General features: G+C 48.6%; 1 protein-coding gene across 5 annotated transcripts in view; it reads right to left on the bottom strand.

Moving 5' to 3' along the window:
* Window positions 1-4,573: 4,573 nt before the first annotated feature.
* RAB27A (RAB27A, member RAS oncogene family) overlaps window positions 4,574-21,629 on the bottom strand; it is a 21,495-nt gene continuing 4,439 nt past the window's right edge. For 2 of the 5 annotated variants that reach the window (XM_083712933.1, XM_083712934.1), the window contains 6 exons: window positions 20,001-20,056; window positions 14,168-14,341; window positions 10,907-10,992; window positions 9,928-10,031; window positions 7,490-7,613; window positions 4,574-5,617 (listed from right to left, as the gene is read on the bottom strand). In XM_083712933.1, the coding sequence (XP_083569059.1) occupies window positions 5,419-5,617; window positions 7,490-7,613; window positions 9,928-10,031; window positions 10,907-10,992; window positions 14,168-14,320 (666 nt within the window). In that variant the 5' untranslated portion in view covers window positions 14,321-14,341; window positions 20,001-20,056 and the 3' untranslated portion in view covers window positions 4,574-5,418. Of the gene's footprint in view, window positions 5,618-7,489; window positions 7,614-9,927; window positions 10,032-10,906; window positions 10,993-14,167; window positions 14,342-19,110; window positions 19,195-20,000; window positions 20,057-21,629 lie in introns of those variants that run through there. The other 3 variants (XM_083712935.1, XM_083712936.1, XM_083712937.1) reach the window with 2 other exon arrangements.

Raw genomic sequence — 21,629 nt, 5'->3', positions numbered from 1 at the left:
CGGGACGAGCACGCATGCGCAGCTAAGGGCCCGCCGGCTTCGGCGTTGCCTTTGTGGAGGCGCCTGCAGCGCCCCCTCTGCGCGGGAGGGGAAGGAAGGCGGTCGAGGCACCACGGGGTGGTCCTTGGGGGGCTGGAGAAGGGAGAGAGCCTCCAAGCCGTGGGGCTGGGGGGGACATGAAGATACCCCCTCTCCCCTTGCAGGGCCGCCTCAACTCAGTGGGCAGAGCAGCTGCTTGGCCTGCAGAAGGTGTCGGGTGGCCTCTCCAGGTTGGGCTGCGAGAGGAGAAGCCCCCGCCTGAGAAGGCGCTGGGGGGCCGCTGCTGCCAGACCGAAAGGACCTTCCCAGCCCTCCCTGGAGAGACGGCTGGGCAATGAACATCGCACCTTCTGCACGCAAAGCAGCTCTTCTATCACTGAACTGTGGCATGGAAAGGGTGGTGGTGGTCAAAGAAGGTGAATGGGTGGGAGAGCCATAGCTGTCAACTTACAGATTTGAAAATAAGGGACCAGCAGCCCTGAAAATAAGGGATCAGCAGCCAAAATAAGGGATTTTGGCTTAGCTTATACATAAATCCGGCACTCATGGAGCCATGCTGCTTTGGCTGCCACTGACTGTGTTTTGCAGGGGGTTGGACTAGATGATCCTAAGGGTCTACAACTCCCACCAAAGAAGAGCGGCAGACAAAACTGATGAATGACGTCGAGATGGCAAAGCTTACAGGCAGAATTAGAAACTAGGAAGAGGACCTCTTTAATAAAGAACGGGGAAAGTTTATAATTTAGTTGAAAAGCTATTGGAAAGAGTTACATACATTGGTAGGATTGACAGAAAACATGTAGTAAAAAATTGAACTATGAATGGACAAGTGATTTATAAAAATAGAGTTATGAAAGGGATGCAGAGGGGGAAATCACTACATTAAGATGCTGCACTGGCTGGAGGGGATGCTGAGCAGCACGTCGGCGCGAGGAGTTCCATCGGCGCTTCCCCACCCAAGAGGGAGGGAGGGAGGGACACTCGCCCACGCCGCCCGCAAGCCTGGCATGAGGCAGCCGCTGAAGCGCCGCCCTTCTGCATCCCACCCCATCCCCTCCTCTTCCTCCTCCCCCAGGCCGCCTCCTCAGCCTCCAGCTTCCCCTGGCAGCGCGGCGGAAATCTCGCAAGAGAGGGGCTGCCTACCCGCCCGCCGCCACCCGTCTCCTCACGACGTGCCCCTGAGGGGGAAAAGGGAGAGACAGAGACACGGCAGCTCGTGCATGCGCTCTCTCTCGCAGCAGAGGACCCTGAGTCGCTGCTTCCTTCCCGAGCCAGGCGAGCATGAAACCCGGGAAATTTAAGGGACATCATCAATAAAGGACAGCAGCGGGACACGACGCTGGGATAAGGAAGTTTACCACCAAATAAGGGACGGTTGACAGCTATGGGGAGAGCCCCGGCTGAGGAGCAGTAGGCATGGTCCCTAAGGGACTTGGGCTCTTAATTGCCTTCCCCTTCTTTCTCTCCAGTTATTTCAGGGCCTTCTCTAATGATGGAGGATCTTGAGGTGCAGAAACGGGGGCACCGGAGAACCGTTATCATTGCTGACTCTTCAGTGCAGCACATTTGTGAGCAGTGATGCGTAAACGTCTCCTGTGCAACTTCTGAATCATTCTGCACAGATTCCTGATCTCAGCTACAAATAAGTCAAAGATGCAGGCCACTGCTATAATTCATTTTTAATAGAGATACCTCTACATGGCAGTTATAAATTTTCCATTTATACAGTTCGATAAATACAGCATGAGGGTCAAAAAATATGGCTGTTTCAGCCTTTTGTATCAAATCTAAAACACACCTCTGGTTTCAGAAAAATGCATCCCTGCCGTTTACGCTGCCATGATTTTAGCCTCAGTGTACAGGTGGCAGAGTTCCAGGACATTCCTCCACAAAGTGAAGTTGTATTTCTCCTTTGTTTAAAAAAATACTGGCTCTTTTGCTAGTCCTGGGCCCTTTCAAAGGCACTTCTAAAGAGCAAAAAGCCTCCAGTCAGTTGTGCGTCTCAGGCATTGGCAGACTTTTGAGCCGATATTTTCATACCCCCACCCCAGGCCCCAACACAAATTTGGATGTCCCATCTTGAGGCCTGAGCATGAGGTGGGCTTTAAAACAGCACAGCAAAGTTCTCAGAACACTTAACAGCTCCCCTTAATCCCCTGGAATGCATTTCTGGATGTAAGCATGTTCACAGTTTACCCAACTGCTACTATCCTTTTAATACATTCAAATTTTCTTACTTATTAAAACTGTATTTGGCAGGGCAGGTTTTGACCTGCAGCACGTGGTCAACAAAATATCCAGGGTGTTCACATAGATTTTTGGGTGCTATTTTGTCAACATCAGGGTGACAGCCCAGCAGAGCACGTTGCACAAACACGTAAGGGTTTCTTATTTTGTTTATTATCTCCAAGCATCTGGACCTCAGTGGTGAACAGCAAGTCACATTTAATGCTCAGTTCTTACAACCAACCAGTTAGGCAGTTTGGTGGGTGGGCAGGGCTGGTGCATCAGGGAAGATGCTGTGGAATGCTTTGCTTGTATGCGTTGGGACCATTTGACAGCCGCCCATAGGCGCCGACTCCATGGGGCCTGAGGGGGCCCGAGCCCCCTCAAAAATTCGTTTGGGGGGGCTCCGCCCCCCCAATAATTTAAGAAAATTATTACCGTATTTTTCCGGCATTCTGCCTCAGGGTCTTACTGCCCACCCTGCTCTGTTTCCTTGCTGTGTTTGCTCAAACGGAACAAAGAGCAGGGAAAGCCCCTCCCCTCCAGGCAGAGGGAAAGCAGAGTGTGTCTCTGTGCAGGAGGGAGAGAGAGAGAGCGAGAGAGCGCGCGCGAGCTGGCTGACTTGGGTGGGTAGGTGAGGGAAAACTTTTGCCTTCCTTTCCTCCCTCCTCCTGTTATACCCCTCTCCTGCATTCTTAGCCAGCTGCTTCTCCGCACCCCCCTCTCGTGCTCCTTGTCCCTTCTGTGTTTTTCCTTCCCTCCCCACTTAAAATGTGGTTAAAAAGCATGGATCCACATGGATCCTCAGGATCTTTGCATTGGGTCAGCCCAAATTCACCATCAGATCACATAGCATGTCCATGGCTACAGCCTGCCCCCCAAAAATCATGCACCCACTGTTGCCTGGGGCTGCAATGGTGCAAAAATGTGGTTAAAAAGCATGGATCCACATGGATCCTCAGAATCTTTGCATTGGGTCAGCCCAAATTCACCATCAGATCACATGTCTGTGGCCACAGCATGAAGCACAAAAATGATACATCCACTGTTTCATTCAGAATGTTTTTTCCCTTGTTTTCCTCCTCTAAAAACGATGTGCGTGTTATGGTCAGGTGCGTGTTATAGAGCGAAAAATACGGTAGTTATATTATGCTTTGTAAAATCACAAAATTATGTTGGTATTTTTTATTTTCCTTGTTTGATGATAGTTACCTTTTAAAATACATTCAGTAATGAGTTAAAACAAATAATTATTACGGTAGTAAAAGAGGCGGCGCGAGTAGTTTTGCTCGGTGCGTGCGACTGGCTCAGCCCCTCTTTCCTTTTCCTCTCTTCTGCTCTCCCGCCGGGCGCCTGAGGGAGAGTTACTTAGCGGTTCTGAGGAGCCGCTGTTGTTTCGGCAGGGGAAAAACCGCCTGCGAACCGCCGAGCTCCCTCTCTCTTTCCAGCCCCCCCCCTCTCTCTCTCTCTCTCTCTCGCTATGGCCAAGGAGGAGGAGAAGCCCTTCAGCCAGTCTATGGCCGAGTGGCGGAGGTTCATCTACAACCCCAACAGCGGCGAGTTCCTGGGGCGAACGGCCAAGAGCTGGGGTGAGGAGGGCGAGCGAGCGAGTGCGGGCGGGGAAGGGAGGGGAGGGGGCGGCCGGCACGAGGGGCGGTGGGAGGTGAGGCGCGGCGGGCACTTGCCTTGCCCACCACGCATCTCTCTCCTTCTCGGTCTCTCTCCCTCCCTCAGCTGGCGAGGGGGCCACGAGGCGGGCGGCAGCAGCAGCAACGGGCCGGGAGCGGATCTTAGAAAACTTCCCGGGGCAGGACCCCAGTATGGGCCCCCCCAATATTTTTTATAAGTCGGCGCCCCTGCAGCCACCCCCCCCCAAACATGGCTAAGGGCTGCTAGCTTCAAGTCCAGCAATGGAATAGAGGCAGGGACTTAAGTGTGCAGAGACTGAATAAGACTTTGTTAAGACTTTTGAGCGAGATGTTTTAAAAGGTGTTGGAAAAATGTAGGTGCTCAGAAGATTGTTCAGTGGCACGGCATGGTAAGACAAAGTTAGTAACTGCATCCCCACTTTGCACAAGCAAACAGCAAAGCCCCCTCCCCTCTTCTGGTGTTGTTCTCATCCCCTTCAAGCACATGTAGGAGGTGCTCCCAGGAGGCTCTAAGCCCCGTTCAAAGTACTGATTCTGCCCGAGAATAAATAAACTAATCTAGACCATTTGATTACACACATCAGCGAAAGCAAGCAAGCTGCAGAATCACAGCAAATGAGTCTGGATTCTACTGGAGCAAAGAAAACACAGACGGCAAGTGTATAAGCCAAGAGTTGTTGCTTAACAGAGTAAGGCCTCGCCAGAACAGTCAGTAATAATATTTTCGGTCCGAGTGTGAAGGAGACTTTTTCCAAACAAAGAAATTTAGCACAAAGCATTAGCTTGCCCTGTATTCCTGTCAAAACAAGAAAGTTTACATGACACTTCTGCATCCGTATACATGCAACATACTCTTGTTCCACCTACTTAGGCAGGATAGCACATCTGGATTCTAGCAATACTAACTCTGAAAGGTGGCAGGGTTTGGTCCTGTTGCAAGGGCCAGCTTGATGTCTCTTAAAAACCACAGATAGGGGAGCAGTTGTCCTTCAGATGTTGCTGGACTGCAGCCCCCATCAGCCTCAGCAGCAGAATCAGGGATGATGGGAACTGTTGGTCTAGCAACATCCAGAGGTGGAGGTGGGATGCCGGTTCCCTATTATTGATAACGAAGGATTTATTTATCTATTTTTAACGCATTAAAATACAGAACATTTCCAGTAACGAAGAACAAATTACTTGCTTCCTCTGGCCAGTTCAGCCCACCCGCCCATTTCTGTTGTTGCAAAAAGGGAATTTAGGTCCTTAGAGGAAACAGCACTTGCTGTTAAGCAGCCAGTCTAAATCCTGAAAACTTAGGCCAGCCTAGCTAGTAACTAATAAAGGGAAACGGCTGCAAAGCACAAGTTGGTGTTGTTTGATAGTAAACTGGTGCTTAGCAGAGCTGATCATCACACATTTACGTCTACGTATAGAGAAGGTGGTCCAATAATTATTCATATTAAGCTTCAGCCATAATATCATCATAGCTTAATTTAAAATGTCGCAGTCACGTCTCTAGCGATCAGCAGCTACACTTGCTTTTCTCTTTTTCCTCACTGAGCTGCTCTGTGGAGCTGTGCCCGTTAGGCTGCACTACCCCTTCTGGGATCCAGGACTTGTCCACACACCGTTCCATTCGCTTCATTATGAGGTCCAGAAGCGTCTCAATGGCCTTGCTCACGTTGGCCCCACTGGCAGCACTCGTTTCAAAATAAGGGATCCTGGAAAGAAGGCATCAGAAAGGTTTACTCTGTGGAGCTGTGGCATTCTGAGATAATGGTGGATCTCAGGAAGGAAAGGAGAATTAAGGCCTGCATGGCTTCTCAGAACACAATTTTTATCGGAAGCACTCACAAGGGCTGCTTCTGGACAGTCACTCTTTCGCAAGAAGGATACCCGAACTTTAGCTTTGCCCGGCTTTAAGTGAATTAGAGCTCCCGGTTGCCCAAGCACAACAAATCCACTTTAAAAAAGAATCCAACCTCAGAAAGCGATGGGATGAAAAGTGTGGGTGAACAATGGGAGGGCATATAAACACAAGCAGATCAGAATAAATGTGCAATAATCTAACCTCCGTGTAAGTTTTGAGCAAGTAAATCAGGACAAATGCTGCTGAATAAACAGGGCTTTTCAAAGGGCAGGAGGATGACCGTCTTCTGCAGGACTGGGCAAAAGCAGGTCCTCATATTCTCCAGCTGGTGGTGCTCAAGAGGTGGCTGTTTTTGCAGGCCACTTCCTTGCTACTTTTTCACTTGGCTGCAGTTTCTGTACCAAACAGTCCATTCATGAAGGCCAGAGTCTGACCTTTGGGTTCCCGTCCCTCACTTGGGAGTGGAGAGCAAGAGCTTCTGGCACCGCATTCCCTGCACAGTTGTCAACAAGACTGGCAGGTCCAGACCTACCCCTCCACGGGAAGGAGGAGCCAGCTTGCTCCCAGTTCTGCTCAGTGCCCCAAAGCAGGGGTGAAACTTGGCTTTCTTTCAATGAATGTTAGAGGGATGTTGGAATGAAGTTATGTGGTCTTAGCAGAAATGTTATAAGGGTTAAGGAAAACATAGACTGTTAATTGGTGAAAGGAGGGAAAGTAAAGTTACATCATATTGAGATAAATTACAGAACAAAAATTGGAAAAGATGGAAAGGATTTGCTGAAATAGTTAACCGAATTAGAAAACAAAAAAGGGAGGTGTGAGGAGGTCAAGGAAACAAGCAAATGAAAGATAAGTTATGGGAAGATTAGTTGTGTGTTTTTGTTTGTTTGTTTTCTTCTTTTTTTCCTTATTGTGATGTGTTGTTTTGTTTTTGTTTAATATGGTGTTTTTATTTTTGCTTTTTGTAACCCTTAAAATTTTTAATAAATATTATTTTTTAAAAAAAGAAAGAAACTTGGCTTTCTTTCACCCGGGTCTCCCACTGCTGTCACCCCCCAACAACTGGTGTTCAGGATAAACCCTGGAGGTGGAGGGGAGGGTCTTCCTCACGAAACCATCCTTCCTTTCACCTGCAATGAATCCTCAGTCAATGGGGTGGGACTCACTGGCACCAGGAAGACTTTTCTCCTAATGTCTTTGGGGGTTCCCCCACCAACACTCACCCTCCTGGAGCATCAAGGGCTGCCACAATATTTAAAATTAAAATAAAATAAAATAATAGCTTCTTTATCACTCTTGTGCAAGGCTCAGTCAGGTAAATATCACTCTTGCACAAGACCTCCGTATTAAAAAGTTAAAACAACACATGGAAATAGATCATGACACCACCGCCCCAAACAAGCTTCCATTTCCCCAAATGAAACATGAAAATTCAGGTGGGTAAAGTTTGCTCTTGCACACTTCCTGGGAGTTGTTTTTTTTTTTTAAGGTGTGCACACAAAGATGCAGGAATACCTGTGCAGATGCCCAGAAAAGAAAAGAAAGGCAGTGGAGGGTGGGGACGAAGGGACCGAGGAAGGATCCTGGGCTCTGAAGGATTATTTCCATCTGCCTGAGGAGTTTTTCTGTTAAGCAGCTCCTTAGAGGAGCTCCCTCCAGCCTCTCCAGGAGGCAGCCACCGCTCTGCCCAAACCGCAAGAATAACGGGGAGGATGTGACTTGCCCATGCTTCTCTGCAAGTTCCTTTGCGTCCTCTTCTTTCACCACCCGCTGCTCTTCCAGGTCGCTTTTGTTTCCGCACAGGACCACATCGGGGTTTTCACAATAGGCGTGGGTTTGCAACTGGCCTAACAGTAACAGGAAAAGGGAAATGCCAAGGCTCACTTGCTGCAACAGCCAGAGAAGTGGCGAAAGCAGAGCACTCTATGGCCTTCCTGCACAGATCCCTCCATTCTTACATTACGGTGAATCCTCCCTACCTGTGACTGTCGCACACCCTGTCCCCTCCATGGGCACCCAAAGGTGTCCTGTTGCTCCCATGCAAGAATTTAGCCTGTCACCCTTGTGAATCTCGATCAGGCCTGGTGCTAGTAGAGGTGGACATGAGTCCATGGATGCAGTGACCACCCTCCTCTCCAGGACCTCAAGCAAATGCACTGGGTGATGCTGCTGCACCCACAGAACCCAACAATGCAAAGGGAAGCGATTCAGAGGGCAGCCGGGAGGCAGCGCGGGTGAGGGCCTCTTCATCCTTCGCCAGGGTGGAGGAGTGAAAGCTGTTCAGCTGAGAAAGTCAGAAAAATGCCTCTGGAGGTTCCTGTGCAGGTGGGGACAGACGGACCCCAGACAGAAATCTGAGGCTGGGGCATGACATGACAAAAGAACCTGCCCTGCCCACCACAGAAACCCAATTAATAATAATACCTTTATTGTCAATGTACAACCTGTGTACAATGAAATTAAATGCCATGGTGAGGCATCTAATCATAAGCCTGCATTTTTATCAAAGCTTATATATTTCGATCAGGGCTTGTATTTTAAAATGAGCTTAAAGATTTTCAAATGTTTATGCCAGGCAGAAGTCCAGCTGCCTAAGAACCTTGGCAATGTTTTTGCTCCTAGACAAGGGGGCCCCCTGATTTATAGCAGAAAACAATTCTCAAAGTCGTAAAAAGGGAATTACAGGCTGAGAGCAGGACACTGACCTTGCATGTTACAGAGTACAATTAAGCTGTAAGAGTGGTCAAAATTAAGAGTGGGTAAATAGTAAAATAACACCATGTGCCTCCCATTAAACTTGAGCCATATTTTCCTAAGGTTAAAAGGCCAAGAGCATCTGGCTGGCAGAAAGGGAGAGAGCATTTTTGGGAAGTCTTTTCTAAAGTTGTTTCTTTCTTAAACTGAGATCCTTTTAAGATTTCTTTTCCTTTTAAAAGGTTATTTATGTATTAAATATATTGGCTTAAATGTAATTATGCAAAGGATTTAAGAAATGCTAGATTCTTATTTCATATAGTTGTAAGAGTTGTAACTATCCTGAAATTAAGTCAGCCACCAGCCCAGCCCCCCTGCCAAGCAGGAAACATCATTAGATATATGGCTGTCAGGCCTTTTGTTTAGAGACCTCCAAATGAAGGAGATCTTTCAATGATGATGTGAACTCAAGATCCTTGAAGATAAAAAGTTAAGATTAACCATCTGTTTTGGAAGGCAATAGGGCAAGGAGGGCAAGAGGTGAGCTGGTAATTAAGGTTCCTTGTTGAGACACATGTAAGATATATTACTACTTATTTGTCATTTATAGACAGAAGAATATATAGCTTTTTGTGTCCCATAAAAGGGCGAAAGGAAATGGGTGTATCTTTTGTGATTGGTTCTAGCAAACAGCCAATAGGAATTTCAACCAGGCTGATTGGACAGAGGCAGCCACAGGAGGAGCAAGGGGGCTGGATTAAGGAAATATAAGTGCTGGCCAGAATGGCAGGAGGCCAGGCCAGAGCTTGGTAACCATATACCACTGTGCCTCTCATTTATTTGTCTGACAAATAAATTACTATTTTAATTTCTCTATTGCTGCGTTGAATATTTCATTCCAGCTAAGCGTTAACCACAAGCAGGGTGCTACAATGGAGGACAGCTGTGGCATGTCCCCAGCCAAGACAACATCTGCCCCCCAGCTTTGCTTGGGCAGTAGAAAGAAAAGGCTTTGTTCACCAGGACTTTTCATCTGGCAAACAGACGGTTCCCGTTAAGAACACTGTTTGAAAATACACCCCCACACAAAAACAAAAGACGGCTGCTTTGGATTCAACCTTGCACGCTAAGGGGACAACTGTGGGGAAGGTGATCAGGGTTGGGGACAGACACTACCAACCGGGGGGCATTATTCTTCCTCCTGGACGTGTGCCCGCTTGTGCCTCAGTGTCTCATTGCTTCCTATAGGGCTGTTGAAGAAGAAGAAATCCCTACAGGCCCACGTTTTGTTAATGGCACAAAATAATGGATCCAGACTTGTTCCATGCTGACTTTTGGGGTGTTCCCCACTGGCTGCAGGGCCAAGGTGAATTATGGGCCCATCTCTCTCTACAGCCCCACACCCACAGGGGTCATACTGGGAAAAGGCAGCCGCCCAATGGGGAGTGCGGGAAGACAGCCTCTTACTCATCCAGTTTCTGATGTTGAGGAAACTTTGCTCGTTGGTCAAATCAAAGAGGAGAAGGAAGCCCATTGCATCTCGGAAGAAGGCAGTCGTCAAGCTACGAAACCTGCAAGGACGAAAAGCAAAGATATTCTTTAAGCCAAGAATAAACAAGGACCTGCAATAAGGGAAGTTATTAGTCTGAAGCATTTTACCACTGACTTCAAAGGAGCCAGAATTCTTGGTATAATTACTATGGTCCAAGTCTAAAGTAATCTGAAAGGAACAGAGGGACTCTTGGGGAGGGGCTTAGTGTCTCAAGACACCTCTTAGCAAAGGCCTTTTGGCCAATTGTCAACAACAGAAGAAAAGCTGGCACAGAGGTCAAGTTAGGATAAAGGACAACTTACTGAGGGGGGGGCGAGCTTAGAGGTGTTTAAAATGATGGATAATGTGGGGAAAGGAATAGAGGCAGATGTTTTTCTTCCCCTTCATAATATTAGATCTCAGAATCATTTGTTTCTGTTGACTGATGGGAGATCCAGGGCAGAGAAAAGGAAGCAGCTCATGAATATGCTCCTACAAGTTTATTTGTTTTTTTTTTATTATTTATTTATTTATTTATTTATTTATTTATTTCATTTAAGATTCACTTCCTAAGAAACATCTCAAAGCAACAATAAAAATGTCAGCAATGAAATATATACTTAGGATGCAGCGAGGGCCGCAAACATGGATGACTTTAAAGGGAGATTAGGAAAATGAATGAAACGAATGAGATTAGAAAAATGAATGGAGGTGGTCAGGAGCTACTTGTGCTCGGGGGGGGGGGCACATCTCATCTGCAGGGACAAAAGCTACAGCCATTCCAGTTGATGCAGGGGGACGACCCCAAGCCAGAGAGAGCTATTGGCCACTGCAAGAAAAGGATGCTCAACTAGAAGGATCTTCTGAAGTTCTTACATTTTCAGTCTGGCTCTATTTCTTCTTTGTATCCCTTACCTTTCTTGCCCAGCTGTGTCCCACAGCTGGAGATGTATTCTCTGTCCTCGACCACTAATGCCATCCGGCCCATTTGATCGGTACACCTGTTTAAAAAAGGCATGCCATTGGACGAGTGCCTCCAACTAGCGTCTCTGGGGATCTCCCTCCACCAAGAGGCTCCCACACCTTCAGTCTTCGGGAAGCCTGGGCTGTGGGCTTAGAGTCAGGTATTGAACTGGCTTTTATGGCTCTGCTCCTGAGCTGCTTGTACCTATGGTCTGCTTTATCTGCTCTTAGTAATTGAATTGAATTTAGGAGAGGAAATGAATACAATATTTTAATATTGTTCCCCAGGAGCTGCTGCTGCTGCTGTTGTGAGGGTTTCTGCAGGGTCCAAAACTGAAATAAGCCCAGTTGGCCTCCTCGTGGGCTTGGTCAGTTTCCAGGATGTTTTCAGAGGATTTCAATCCTGGTGTAGAGCAGCAAAAGCCTTTGGAAGAACTCACGACCGAAAACACTTCCAGTACATATTTCTGAATGATGATCGTTCAGAAACGGCTGGAAGTTTTCGTTAGGAAATGTTGTTACTCAGGCTTCTACAAATCCGCTTGCCGTCTGTATAGAGTTTCTGCTTGCTGCGATTCGAGAACCCACCCCATCCATGCCCCAAACTCTGGGAAGGAGAGCAGAGGAGGAGCTCCTCCAATCACACAGGGCTTTGGAACAGGCAAGCCCCTGCCCCAAAGCCAAGTGAAAGCAGGGAGACCCTTTCAACCCCATTTCCAAAGAGGAGGGCAGCTTTCTAATGTCATGCACTGTGGAGCCGGCAGAAGTAGCATCCAGGAGACCTGACACACAGCTGCTTCCTCCTGCTCCAATGCCCAGTGCAATATTTCTGTATTTAAAAAGATTTATAGGTTGCTTAATCACAAAACATTTAAGCGGTAGACATTAGAGGTGCCCCACTCCACACACACATGCCGCCCCATGCTCTCAGGCACACAAATGGAGCCATCAATGGTGACTGCAAATGGTGGCTGGGTAGTAAATAAATCCAAAACGTCTGGAACCTGATTTTGATTGCTTAGGTTTCAGTGTAACTGCAAAAAGTACAATCAGATAAGAAAGACACTGGCAATTTAGCTGCACCTTTTCCCCTGGCAGGCTGGCATTGATTGCTAGCAGCAGGTAGGAAAGGGAGGCTTACGGACAGTGTCAAACTGATCTCATTATAGGCAGGGACGAGATATTAATATATGGAAAACCAGGCAGGCTGCAGCAGGAAGAGGTACGTGGAAAGGAGATAGCTACTTCTGCTTCTGTTGGGGACAGAAAAGAAGTCAAACGGCAGCAGCAACAGCCTGGAAAGGGACTTCCAGGAAGCTTTTTCTAACAATGACAGCAGACAAGGCTTCCAGAAAAACAAACAGATTTCTGCATGCCTAATTTTCTCATTCCCAGCAGCTCTCTTTTATTTTAATGCAGTTCGTGCTGCCCAGCTTAGTAGAATGATGCAATATCATTGCTCCCAGGTGGGTTGGGGAATGGCTGACACCATCAGAAGGTCAGAACAGCAGGAGGGCCCAGCTGACTTTGGGCTCATCCAGACTTGCACTTGTCCCGTGCCTAGAAAAGCAAGGGTCCGAGCAGTTTTCCCCTTGCCCTGCTCCTTTCCCAGGGAAAACTGACTCTCTCTCTAAATTGAAGCAAACGGCCATCCGGAGAAAAACTGAATTGCTGTTTGCTCCGACTGAGAGCTAAAGAGCGGTTTTCGGGGGGGGGGGGAGTAGCAGGACAAGTGGAAGAGTGGATAAGCCCTTTGAGGCCCATGGCTGGGCAGGAACAAGTAGCTTTGAAATTACAGAGAAGTTTGAAGTTATTAGGGCCAGATTGTTTGCATGAAGCGATGTGGCGAAACCACCAAATCACAGAATTATAGAGCTACAAGGTACCTTGAAGGTCATCTGGTCCAACCCCCTGCAGTGCAGGACTCTCAACTAGATCATCCATGACAGGGGGCCACCCAACTTCTGCTGAAAAACCTCCATGGAAGGAGAGTCCACCACTTCTTGTGGGAGTTAAAGGGATCTCATGGGTTGTTCTGCTACAGAATGAGCTGACCAAAGCCACCATCTTCCTTGCAAACAAAAGCCCCAGGCCCTTTCCTGGAGACTGCTGCTTCTATAACCGACAGAACCACACAGGTGGGTGGGTAGAAGCTGGAGAGAGGCAGGTGGTGGTGGCAGCAGGAAATCTATGTGGACTGGACTGGAGTCCGGTCTCAGAAATGGGGATGGAAATTGCCCCTTCCCCAGAATGTTCTCATTCCTTGAAACTAAAAGGGAAAGTTGTTTTGGTTCACTAGACCAGTGTTTTTCAACCACTGTTCCGCGGCACACTAGTGTGCCACGAGATGTTGCCTGGTGTGCCGTGGGAAAAATTGAAAAAAAAAGTCAACTTTTCGCCCACTAGGCGGGCGCTGGACTGTGTCCACCCTATTTTCCATCCGTCCTGGGTGGTGATCAGATCGGATGGGATCGGATGAGAGCGGACAGGCGGTCCGCTCTCATCCGATTCCCCATAGAGAGCAGCAGGGCTCTGACATCTCCCTCTCCGCACACAGTGCGGAGACAGAGCTGTCATCCGCCGGCTCAGCGGGGATCAGCGGATCGATCCCCGCTGAGCAGAGAACGGTCCGCAATGTTTTTGTTTGCCATTAAAGAAAAAAAATTAAACATTTTCTAATGGTGGTGTGCCTCGTGATTTTTTTCATGAAACAAGTGTGCCTTTGCCAAAAAAAGGTTGAAAAACACTGCACTAGACCATGCTGTCTGCCACCAGGCCTGCAAGGACAGAAGGACATGGTTATAGAAGAGCACCTGTGGAGAGGGCGCTCTTCGGAAATGGCACCCAGGCCCATTTGGCCAAACTGCTATAAAGGTCACTAAAGGCAAGATCAAGGCTGTCACATTTTGCAAGTGGCTGTGAAAAACAAAAAGCACGTTTTGCAAAGTCGGTTGAAACTGCACTTGGGGTGAGCTAATAGATGACTCCCCCATAAATATTAGCCACCTCCAAAGTGCAGACCTACAGACCTCATCCCTTCTCCTTCTCTGCTTCTCACCTGTTTATGTCCAAGAAGTACCAGGAATCCACATGCCCTGCCAGGTTCAGGGAAAACTGGGTCAGGTCTGAGTTCTGATCACAGTTTTCTGAAAGGTAGCTGAAAGTGAGTCCCGTCCCCCCCAAATGGAGATGTAGAAAATGGTGGGAACTTACCACCCTCTTTTCCCGGAAGTCGATGCCAACAGTTGTTATGAATTTTGAATTGAACTTGCCATCTGTGTACTGATAAAGGAAACTGGTCTTCCCCACACCAGAATCGCCCAGGGCTAAGAATTTGATTAGGTAATCGTAGTCCCCATCAGACATCGTGAGAACTCTGAGGACAGCCTTTGGGGTGAGACAGAGGGGAGGGGAGGAAGAGGAAGGGAGCAGCTTTCATTTCCATTCTTTTTCCAATAACTATATATTGCATTCTCTGAAATCCCAGCAAACAACTTTCCAGAGCTCACAGCATCTCCTCCGTGGAGCCCAATCTAAGCACATGCGACATTTCCCCCGAAAAGAACAGTGCATAGCGCTCTGTGTGTGAAGAAGACTGTGCACACAAAATTCCTTTGCAGAACATGTTGGGAAGATGTAACTTGCAATAGATTTACATACATGCACAGAACCAGGAAAGTCTTCATACTGTACATGACACAGGTGTCCATCTGTCCACCCCACCCCAAACACATATAAGGTAAACATCGTGGCTGCAGAAGCCAAAATCCAGACTCTGATTCAGATTCCTCCTTCAGTCAAAAAGTTTTCTGCATAGGCATGGAAAAATTACTCCATCACAGGACTCAAGTACACATGACAGGAGATGCCTGGTGCAGGTGGCCTGAGTGTCAACCACCCCCAGCCCCTAACCCCCAACACATACACACATACACACATACACACACACACACACACACACACATATACACACCAGGTAACATTTGGTTTTTAAAAAACCCCAGATGAAGTGTTGGCATGAGAACAAGCTTTGCATACTCTTGGTACAAAAGGTGTAATTAAGCTCAGTATTATCCTTGCTCGCCTCCAGACTGTCAGTATTTTGCAGGAGGAATTCAAGTGCATGTTGGGAATTTAGTTTTTTTGGGAATAAAAATCGATTAAAGCACTCTGTCATCCTAGCACAACAAACTTTTTGTTTTAATTAAATAAAACTCTGGCTTTGGGGTGTTAGGAAAGTGAGCGGCAAACACACTGCAAAGTGTGGGATGAACAAAGGATTGGTGGGAAGACACAGCAAATTGGGGCGAACACTCCCTGTTGTATAACCTAAGGTAAAGGTAAAGGCACCCCTGCCCGTACGCGCTCATCTCACTCTAGAGGCCAGGAGCCAGCGCTGTCCGCAGACACTTCCAGGTCACGTGGCCAGCGTGACGAAGCTGCTCCGGCAAACCGGCACCAGAGCAGCACACGGAACGCCGTTTACCTTCCCACTAGAAAGCAGTACCTATTTATCTACTTGCACTTAGGAGTGCTTTCGAACTGCTAGGTGGGCAGGAGCTGGTACCGAACGACGGGAGCTCACCCCACCTCGGGGATTCGAACCGCCGACCATGCGATTGGCAAGTCCTAGGCGCTGAGGTTTTACCCACAGCGCCACCCGTGTCCCTTGTTGTATAACCTCCCCACATACAATCAGAATAAACGCTGAATAAAGACGGGACATAGTCTAACCCCCACATGTGTTTTGTGCAGGGCGAGTCTGGGTGAACGCTCAATAAACAGGTTGTCTGATGAAGTCACTTGATAAACGTTATTAAGAAGTAGCAATTGGTGTTCACCATTTAATGGACTTCTGCATGGAAAGGGGTATTAGGGATGCGGGTGGTGCTGTGGGTTAAACCACAGAGCCTAGGACTTGCTGATCAGAAGGTCGTCAGTTTGAATCCCTGTGACGGGGTGAGCTCCCATTGCTCAGTCCCTGCTCCTGCCAACCTAGCAGTTCGAAAGCACGTCAAAGTGCAAGTAGATAAATAGGTATCACTCCGGTGGGAAGGTAAACGGCGTTTCCATGCGCTGCTCTGGTTTGCCAGAAGCAGCTTAGTCATGCTGGCCACATGACCCGGAAGCTGTATGCTGGCTCCCTCAGCCAGTAAAGCAAGATGAGCGCCGCAACCCCAGAGTCGGTCATGACTGGACCTAATGGTCAGGGGTCCCTTTACCTTTAAAGGTAAAGGTACCCCTGCCCGTACGGGCCAGTCATGTCTGACTCTAGGGTTGTGCGCTCATCTCACTTAAGAGGCTGGGAGCCAGCGCTGTCCGGAGACACCTCCGGGTCACGTGGCCAGCGTGACGAAGCTGCTCTGGCGAGCCAGCACCAGCGTAGCACACGGAAACGCCCTTTACCTTTACCTACATCCATAACATGGCCAACTTTCTCTCTCTCTCTCTCTCCATCACATTATACCACAGATGAGGCTGCCTGGCCTAGGCTTATTGACTGTGTTTCAGCCTGGTTTTGGAACTTTAAAGTCAGGGGAAATGATGCCAAGGTGCTTTTTATAGGTTTTCAGCTGATGGTAACGGAGCTAAATTGTGCTGACCTGTACTTCCAACCTGCACAGGTTTTCATGATTTATTTTTAAAATTCCTACCTGTCCTTCCTGTCTTCAGAACACAGTGCTCAAGGCAGTTGAGAAAATACAAAAATAGTCTACTATTGAACAAGCTGTTCTACCTATGGAAAGGGGGGAGCAGGAAGATGGGGCTGTTATGGTAGGCTGAGGGCTAGATATGCTATTTAGGAAAAAAGAAAAGACAACACCTCATTGATGCCTTGGAATGATAATCCCTGAGAGGAAACCAGCTGAAAATCTCTCCCAAGGAAGGTTGGCACAGATAAGAGAGGCAGCAAGACTATTGTCCTGCAGGGTTAAGCTTCATCCTCCTCCTCCTCCTCCTCCTCCTCCTCCTCCCTGCACAAATATTTAAGAAGTGGCCTCCACCCTTAGTCTATTTAGGTTAAAGCTGAACAGCCCAGGAGCCCTTCCACAAGAACAGCAGCAAAGCCCAGGCAGGATTTCAGCAGGCGGGTTAGTCAGCATGATGACCATCTACAGCATTTTTGCAAATGTCATCACACACCACCAAATGCCTATTAGAATAGCAATCTATACCTTCAGGAGGACATAAACAAGGTGCAGATGGCACAAGAAGACCTGGAAGAGCCTCCAATTCAGGGAGGGTTTGGCCAGGCAGAATCCTCAGAGCAGCATCACATAAGACTAAAGGAGGACCCACAGGACCACCTGAGCACACAGCAGCCATTTGCAAGGCCTGCATGGTGCAAACTGGAGCCATGCAGGAGCAGAGGCTGCTATTGGACTCATCACATGCCAAGCCAGCCTCCCATTTTGGAGGGTTTGCAGCAGTGCACAAGAAGTTGAGAATGGACCAGTGCCAGGACATGGACCAGCTCTGTGTGCAGTGGCCACATAAAGCAGATTTCCACTGATGGCCAAACCTGGGATTCCAGAAAGGGACAAAACATGGCTCTTGGGAGGCTACAAGGCAAAGGGTCCCAGCCATAGTCAGCAGCACTCTGCTCTGCCTGCTGCTTCTCCCTGATCTGAACATTTCGCTAAAAGTGGCTAGAATTAACCCCTCAGCATCCGGCCTATGTGCTGCTGCTGCTGCACCTGTACACAATTTGCACCAGTGTTAAGCTGGTTGCACATACGGTATTTACTCAAATCGAATGCTCAGCTTTTTTGGCCAAATTACATTGCAAAAATTAAGGTGAGCATTAGGATTCGACGCACATTTACATTTGCCAGCAATTACTTTTTTTGGTTTCAAGGTTCTGAAAATTGAGACGCGCATTGGATTCAATGGTGTGTTAAAGGTAAAGGGACCACTGACCATTAGGTCCAGTCGTGACTGACTCTGGGGTTGCGGCGTTCATCTTGCTTTATTGGCTGAGGTAGCCGACATACAGCTTCCGGGTCATGTGGCCAGGATGACTAAGCCGCTTCTGGCGAACCAGAGCAGCGCACGGAAACGCCGTTTACCTTCCCACCGGAGCGGTACCTATTTATCTACTTGCACTGCGTGCTTTCGAACTGTTAGGTTGGCAGGAGCAGGGACCGAGCAACAGGAGCTCATCCCGTCGCAGATATTCGAACCGCCGAACTTCTGATTGGCAAATCCTAGGCTCTGTGGTTTAACCCACAGCGCCACCCGCGTCCCTTCAATGGTGTGTTAAAGGTAAAGGTACCCCTGCCTGTACGGGCCAGTCGTGTCCGACTCTAGGATTGTGCACCCATCTCACTTAAGAGGCCGGGGGCCAGTGCTGTCCGCAGACACTTCTGGGTCACGTGGCCAGCGTGACAAGCTGCATCTGGCGAGCCAGCGCAGCACACGGAAACGCCGTTTACCTTCCCGCTAGTAAGCGGTCCCTATTTATCTACTTGCTCCCGGGGGTGCTTTCGAACTGCTAGGTTGGCAGGCGCTGGGACCAAGCAACGGGATGGTGTGTTAGACCCCGTTAAATACAGTAATCCCTGGCTTTAGGCAGTCCTTTCCTAACCTGGTGCTCTTCAGATATTTGGGATGCCAGATCCTGCAGCTGCGGCAACTATCATCCAAAAGCTCTGGAGAGCACTGGATGGGTTGGGGCAGACAGCTTGAGTTCCGGCAGTCTCGTTTTAAAAGGGATGCATGATTGGGGGGAGTGTCACCAAGTTCCTAACCTGCCCAAGGGCACCCCGGGTCTTTCAGGGTAGAGCTGTGTGGCTTGCTGCTTGCTGAAGGAGAGCTGCTGGCTTTGAAGCGAAAGGCCAGACCTCTGCTTGGGGGCTCTCTGTAGCTCATTCTTACATCCAAATAACACAAATGGAAGTTCCTGCGCTGAAAAACAGCACAGCTGGAAGGCAGAGGTCAGGATCAGGAAAGCCACCTTTTCAAAGTGAGCTTCAATCCCCAGCAGCAGCTCAGAGTCCCCTCCCTCCCCCCCCCCCCCGGCGTTGACTAACAACTGACCAGGTAAATGATCACTTTCAGCACCAACCTGCCTCAAGCCATGTCCCCACCCCCACCGACTGCTGCTCCCCTGGACTGCACCCCAGCCATCGCCCCAGAAAGGAAAAGCCACTCACCTCTCGGACAGCAACACCACAGCAGCAGCAGCAGCAGTGTGCTCTCGCCCAAGGCACATTCTCCCCAGCCCAGCTAGCGGAGGAACAGCAGCCGGAGGGGCCCCACCTGCTTCGCACACAGCCTGGCCAGCGGCTTACGTGTCACCTGTTTGCTCTCTTGACAGGTGGGGCAGGTGTGCGTCGGGCGGGCTGGCGACAGGGCTGGGCTGGGCAGCCCCTTCCTCATCTGGTCACAGGGGCACACAGCTGCCCTTTATCTCCTGGGGGGCTCAGATTCCCACCCCTTCCAGACTCATCATCCCTCACACAAAAAACGGTACAAGGTTGCAGCACACAGGTGGCAAGGCAAGGGAGCCATGGCCAGGCATCAAGCAGAGGAGTGTTTATATTACTGCCTTCCATCCAGGTGAAACTGTTTCCCAGCTTCTGTGCCTTTCACAGCTCTGCCCACCCACCTCCAGCTGTTCGCAACAGGACAGCTCCTGTTTGGGTACACTCACCAGGGAGCGTTGATGGGTTGGGATGTATTTCTCACCTTGTGTTGGCTACCCTAATATTCACTAGAATATTAATTGTCATTTTCCCCTTGTGTGTTTTACCTGTCTATTTTGTGATCTGGGTTTTATTTATTTAAATGCCAAGTGAAAACTGGCACTTCCTAACAGGGAAGAGGATTGCTCTGACGCTAGAAATCAGCTCGTCTGACTCCTTGCACACCAGGCACTTAGCCATAACTTTTGCTTCCTTGTGCTTAAAATATCGTATTCCCCACTGTTGCTTCCGAAGGCCAGCTGATAAGAAGGCACCTGACTCCGTGGAAGAGGCTTACTGCCTGTGCACCGTCTGTCATGTTTGATTCATAACAGCCATATGCAACCTGGCAAACCTACCCTTTCCGGAGCGTGTCCTTCAGAGACCCGTCTGTTGTAGCTGCCAGGGGAGGCTTCTACAAATGAGAGAGAGAGAGAGAGAGAGAGAGAGAGAGAGAGAAAGAGAAAGAGAGAGAAAGCGCAGTGCATCTTGGCCATGGTGGCAGCAGGGATTCTTTGCTCCCTCCTACCAAAGTCTCGGCTCTTGTTTACATCTGCCTCCAAGAGCCTGAGGGGCAAGAAGTAGGCAATGCATTTAAATGATAGGACTTTTTTTTAAAGGTACAAAAAACTCAGGCTTCCATACTTGAGCAGTGCTGTCAGTCAGCAGAGCCAACATGGAGATCTAGATGGGTCAATAGTGGTAGAGTCCCAGGCCCTTTCCTACATTCCTGTGAGGTTTACTCTATTTCCGGATTTGTTCTTTTCTGTTGCTGCAATCAAGTGGCCAAAAATAGGATCTTGTAAATACAAAGCCAGAAGAGAGGTGACCATTCCTCTGTGTGTGAAACTAGTTAACTGAAGACAGAGCCATCACCTGCTTTTACAAAACAACCCCCTTCCTCATTGCAGAAGGAAAAAGGATGCAGGGAGGAGATGCTGGAGAGAATGCTTGCAGCTTCTGCCTTAGACAACTGGGTGAGAAAGGGGAAGCTAGGAAGTCCACATTTTCCTGAGAAGAACCTTGGAGGCAACATGTGGGGTGGTGACGGTAGAAAACAGAACATAACTAATTAAAGCAAACACAAAACATGCAAAAAACAAACAAACCACACGTACCCAAAAAGCATGAACATGAAAGATTTCTGCATAAGACTCTCCTTAATGCTACTACTGAAAACAGTTTGCAATGGGCCAGATTCAGAGCCACGTGGTCCTGATGTGGTCAGCAGGCACAAAAGCTGCAGGAAGGCCACTAGATCAGCTAGGACAGCCTTCGCTGAACTGCTGCTTTGGACTGCAACTGGGTGGGGCTCAAGGGAGTTGTAGACAACTGGGTTGGGACATGTGTCCTGGCTTCACTCTCCTGCCATTTGGCCACAACAACTGCCCTTTTGACCATGCTTAAAGAATGTGTTCTGGGCAACAACTATGGCCGCCAGGCCAGGAGCCACTGAGACCCGGATATACCCTCCAACCTTTATCCGATGAAAATAGGGACGTCCTGTTCCATAATGATAATTTTACTCTTTGTACCCAACACATCTCACTGGGTTGCCCCAGCCACTCTGGGCACCTTCCAACATATATCAAAATAAATAATAATACATTAAAAAATAATAAAAAAACATTTTAAAAAACCACTTTCCTATACAGGGCTGCCTTCAGTTGGCTTGGAGGCCAGATAATGCCCATACCCTCCTACATTTCTCCAATGAAAATAGTGACATCCTAAGGAAAAGTGGGACGTGCCAGGATCAAATCAGAAACTGGGACGGCTTCTCTAAATCAGGGACGTCCCATCTGCCCTATGATTTCAGGACCCAAACCTGAGACCTAGGGGCAGCCCCTGGTGATGTCACAAGGTGGGCCCTGAAGATGCAGGTAAACTGGGAGAAGGGAGTGGAGGAAGGCAGACCTGCCACACACACCTCCCTCCAAGTGTCTATGCTTTAATTTGCAGCCAGCTCCTGAGGACAATATATACTT

The sequence above is a fragment of the Podarcis gaigeae genome (genome assembly GCF_964106915.1).
Source record: "Podarcis gaigeae genome assembly, chromosome: 14".
NCBI classification, from domain to species: Eukaryota; Metazoa; Chordata; class Lepidosauria; order Squamata; family Lacertidae; genus Podarcis; species Podarcis gaigeae.
Note: the sequence above shows the minus strand (reverse complement) of the source record. Positions and strands in the feature narration are given on the sequence as shown.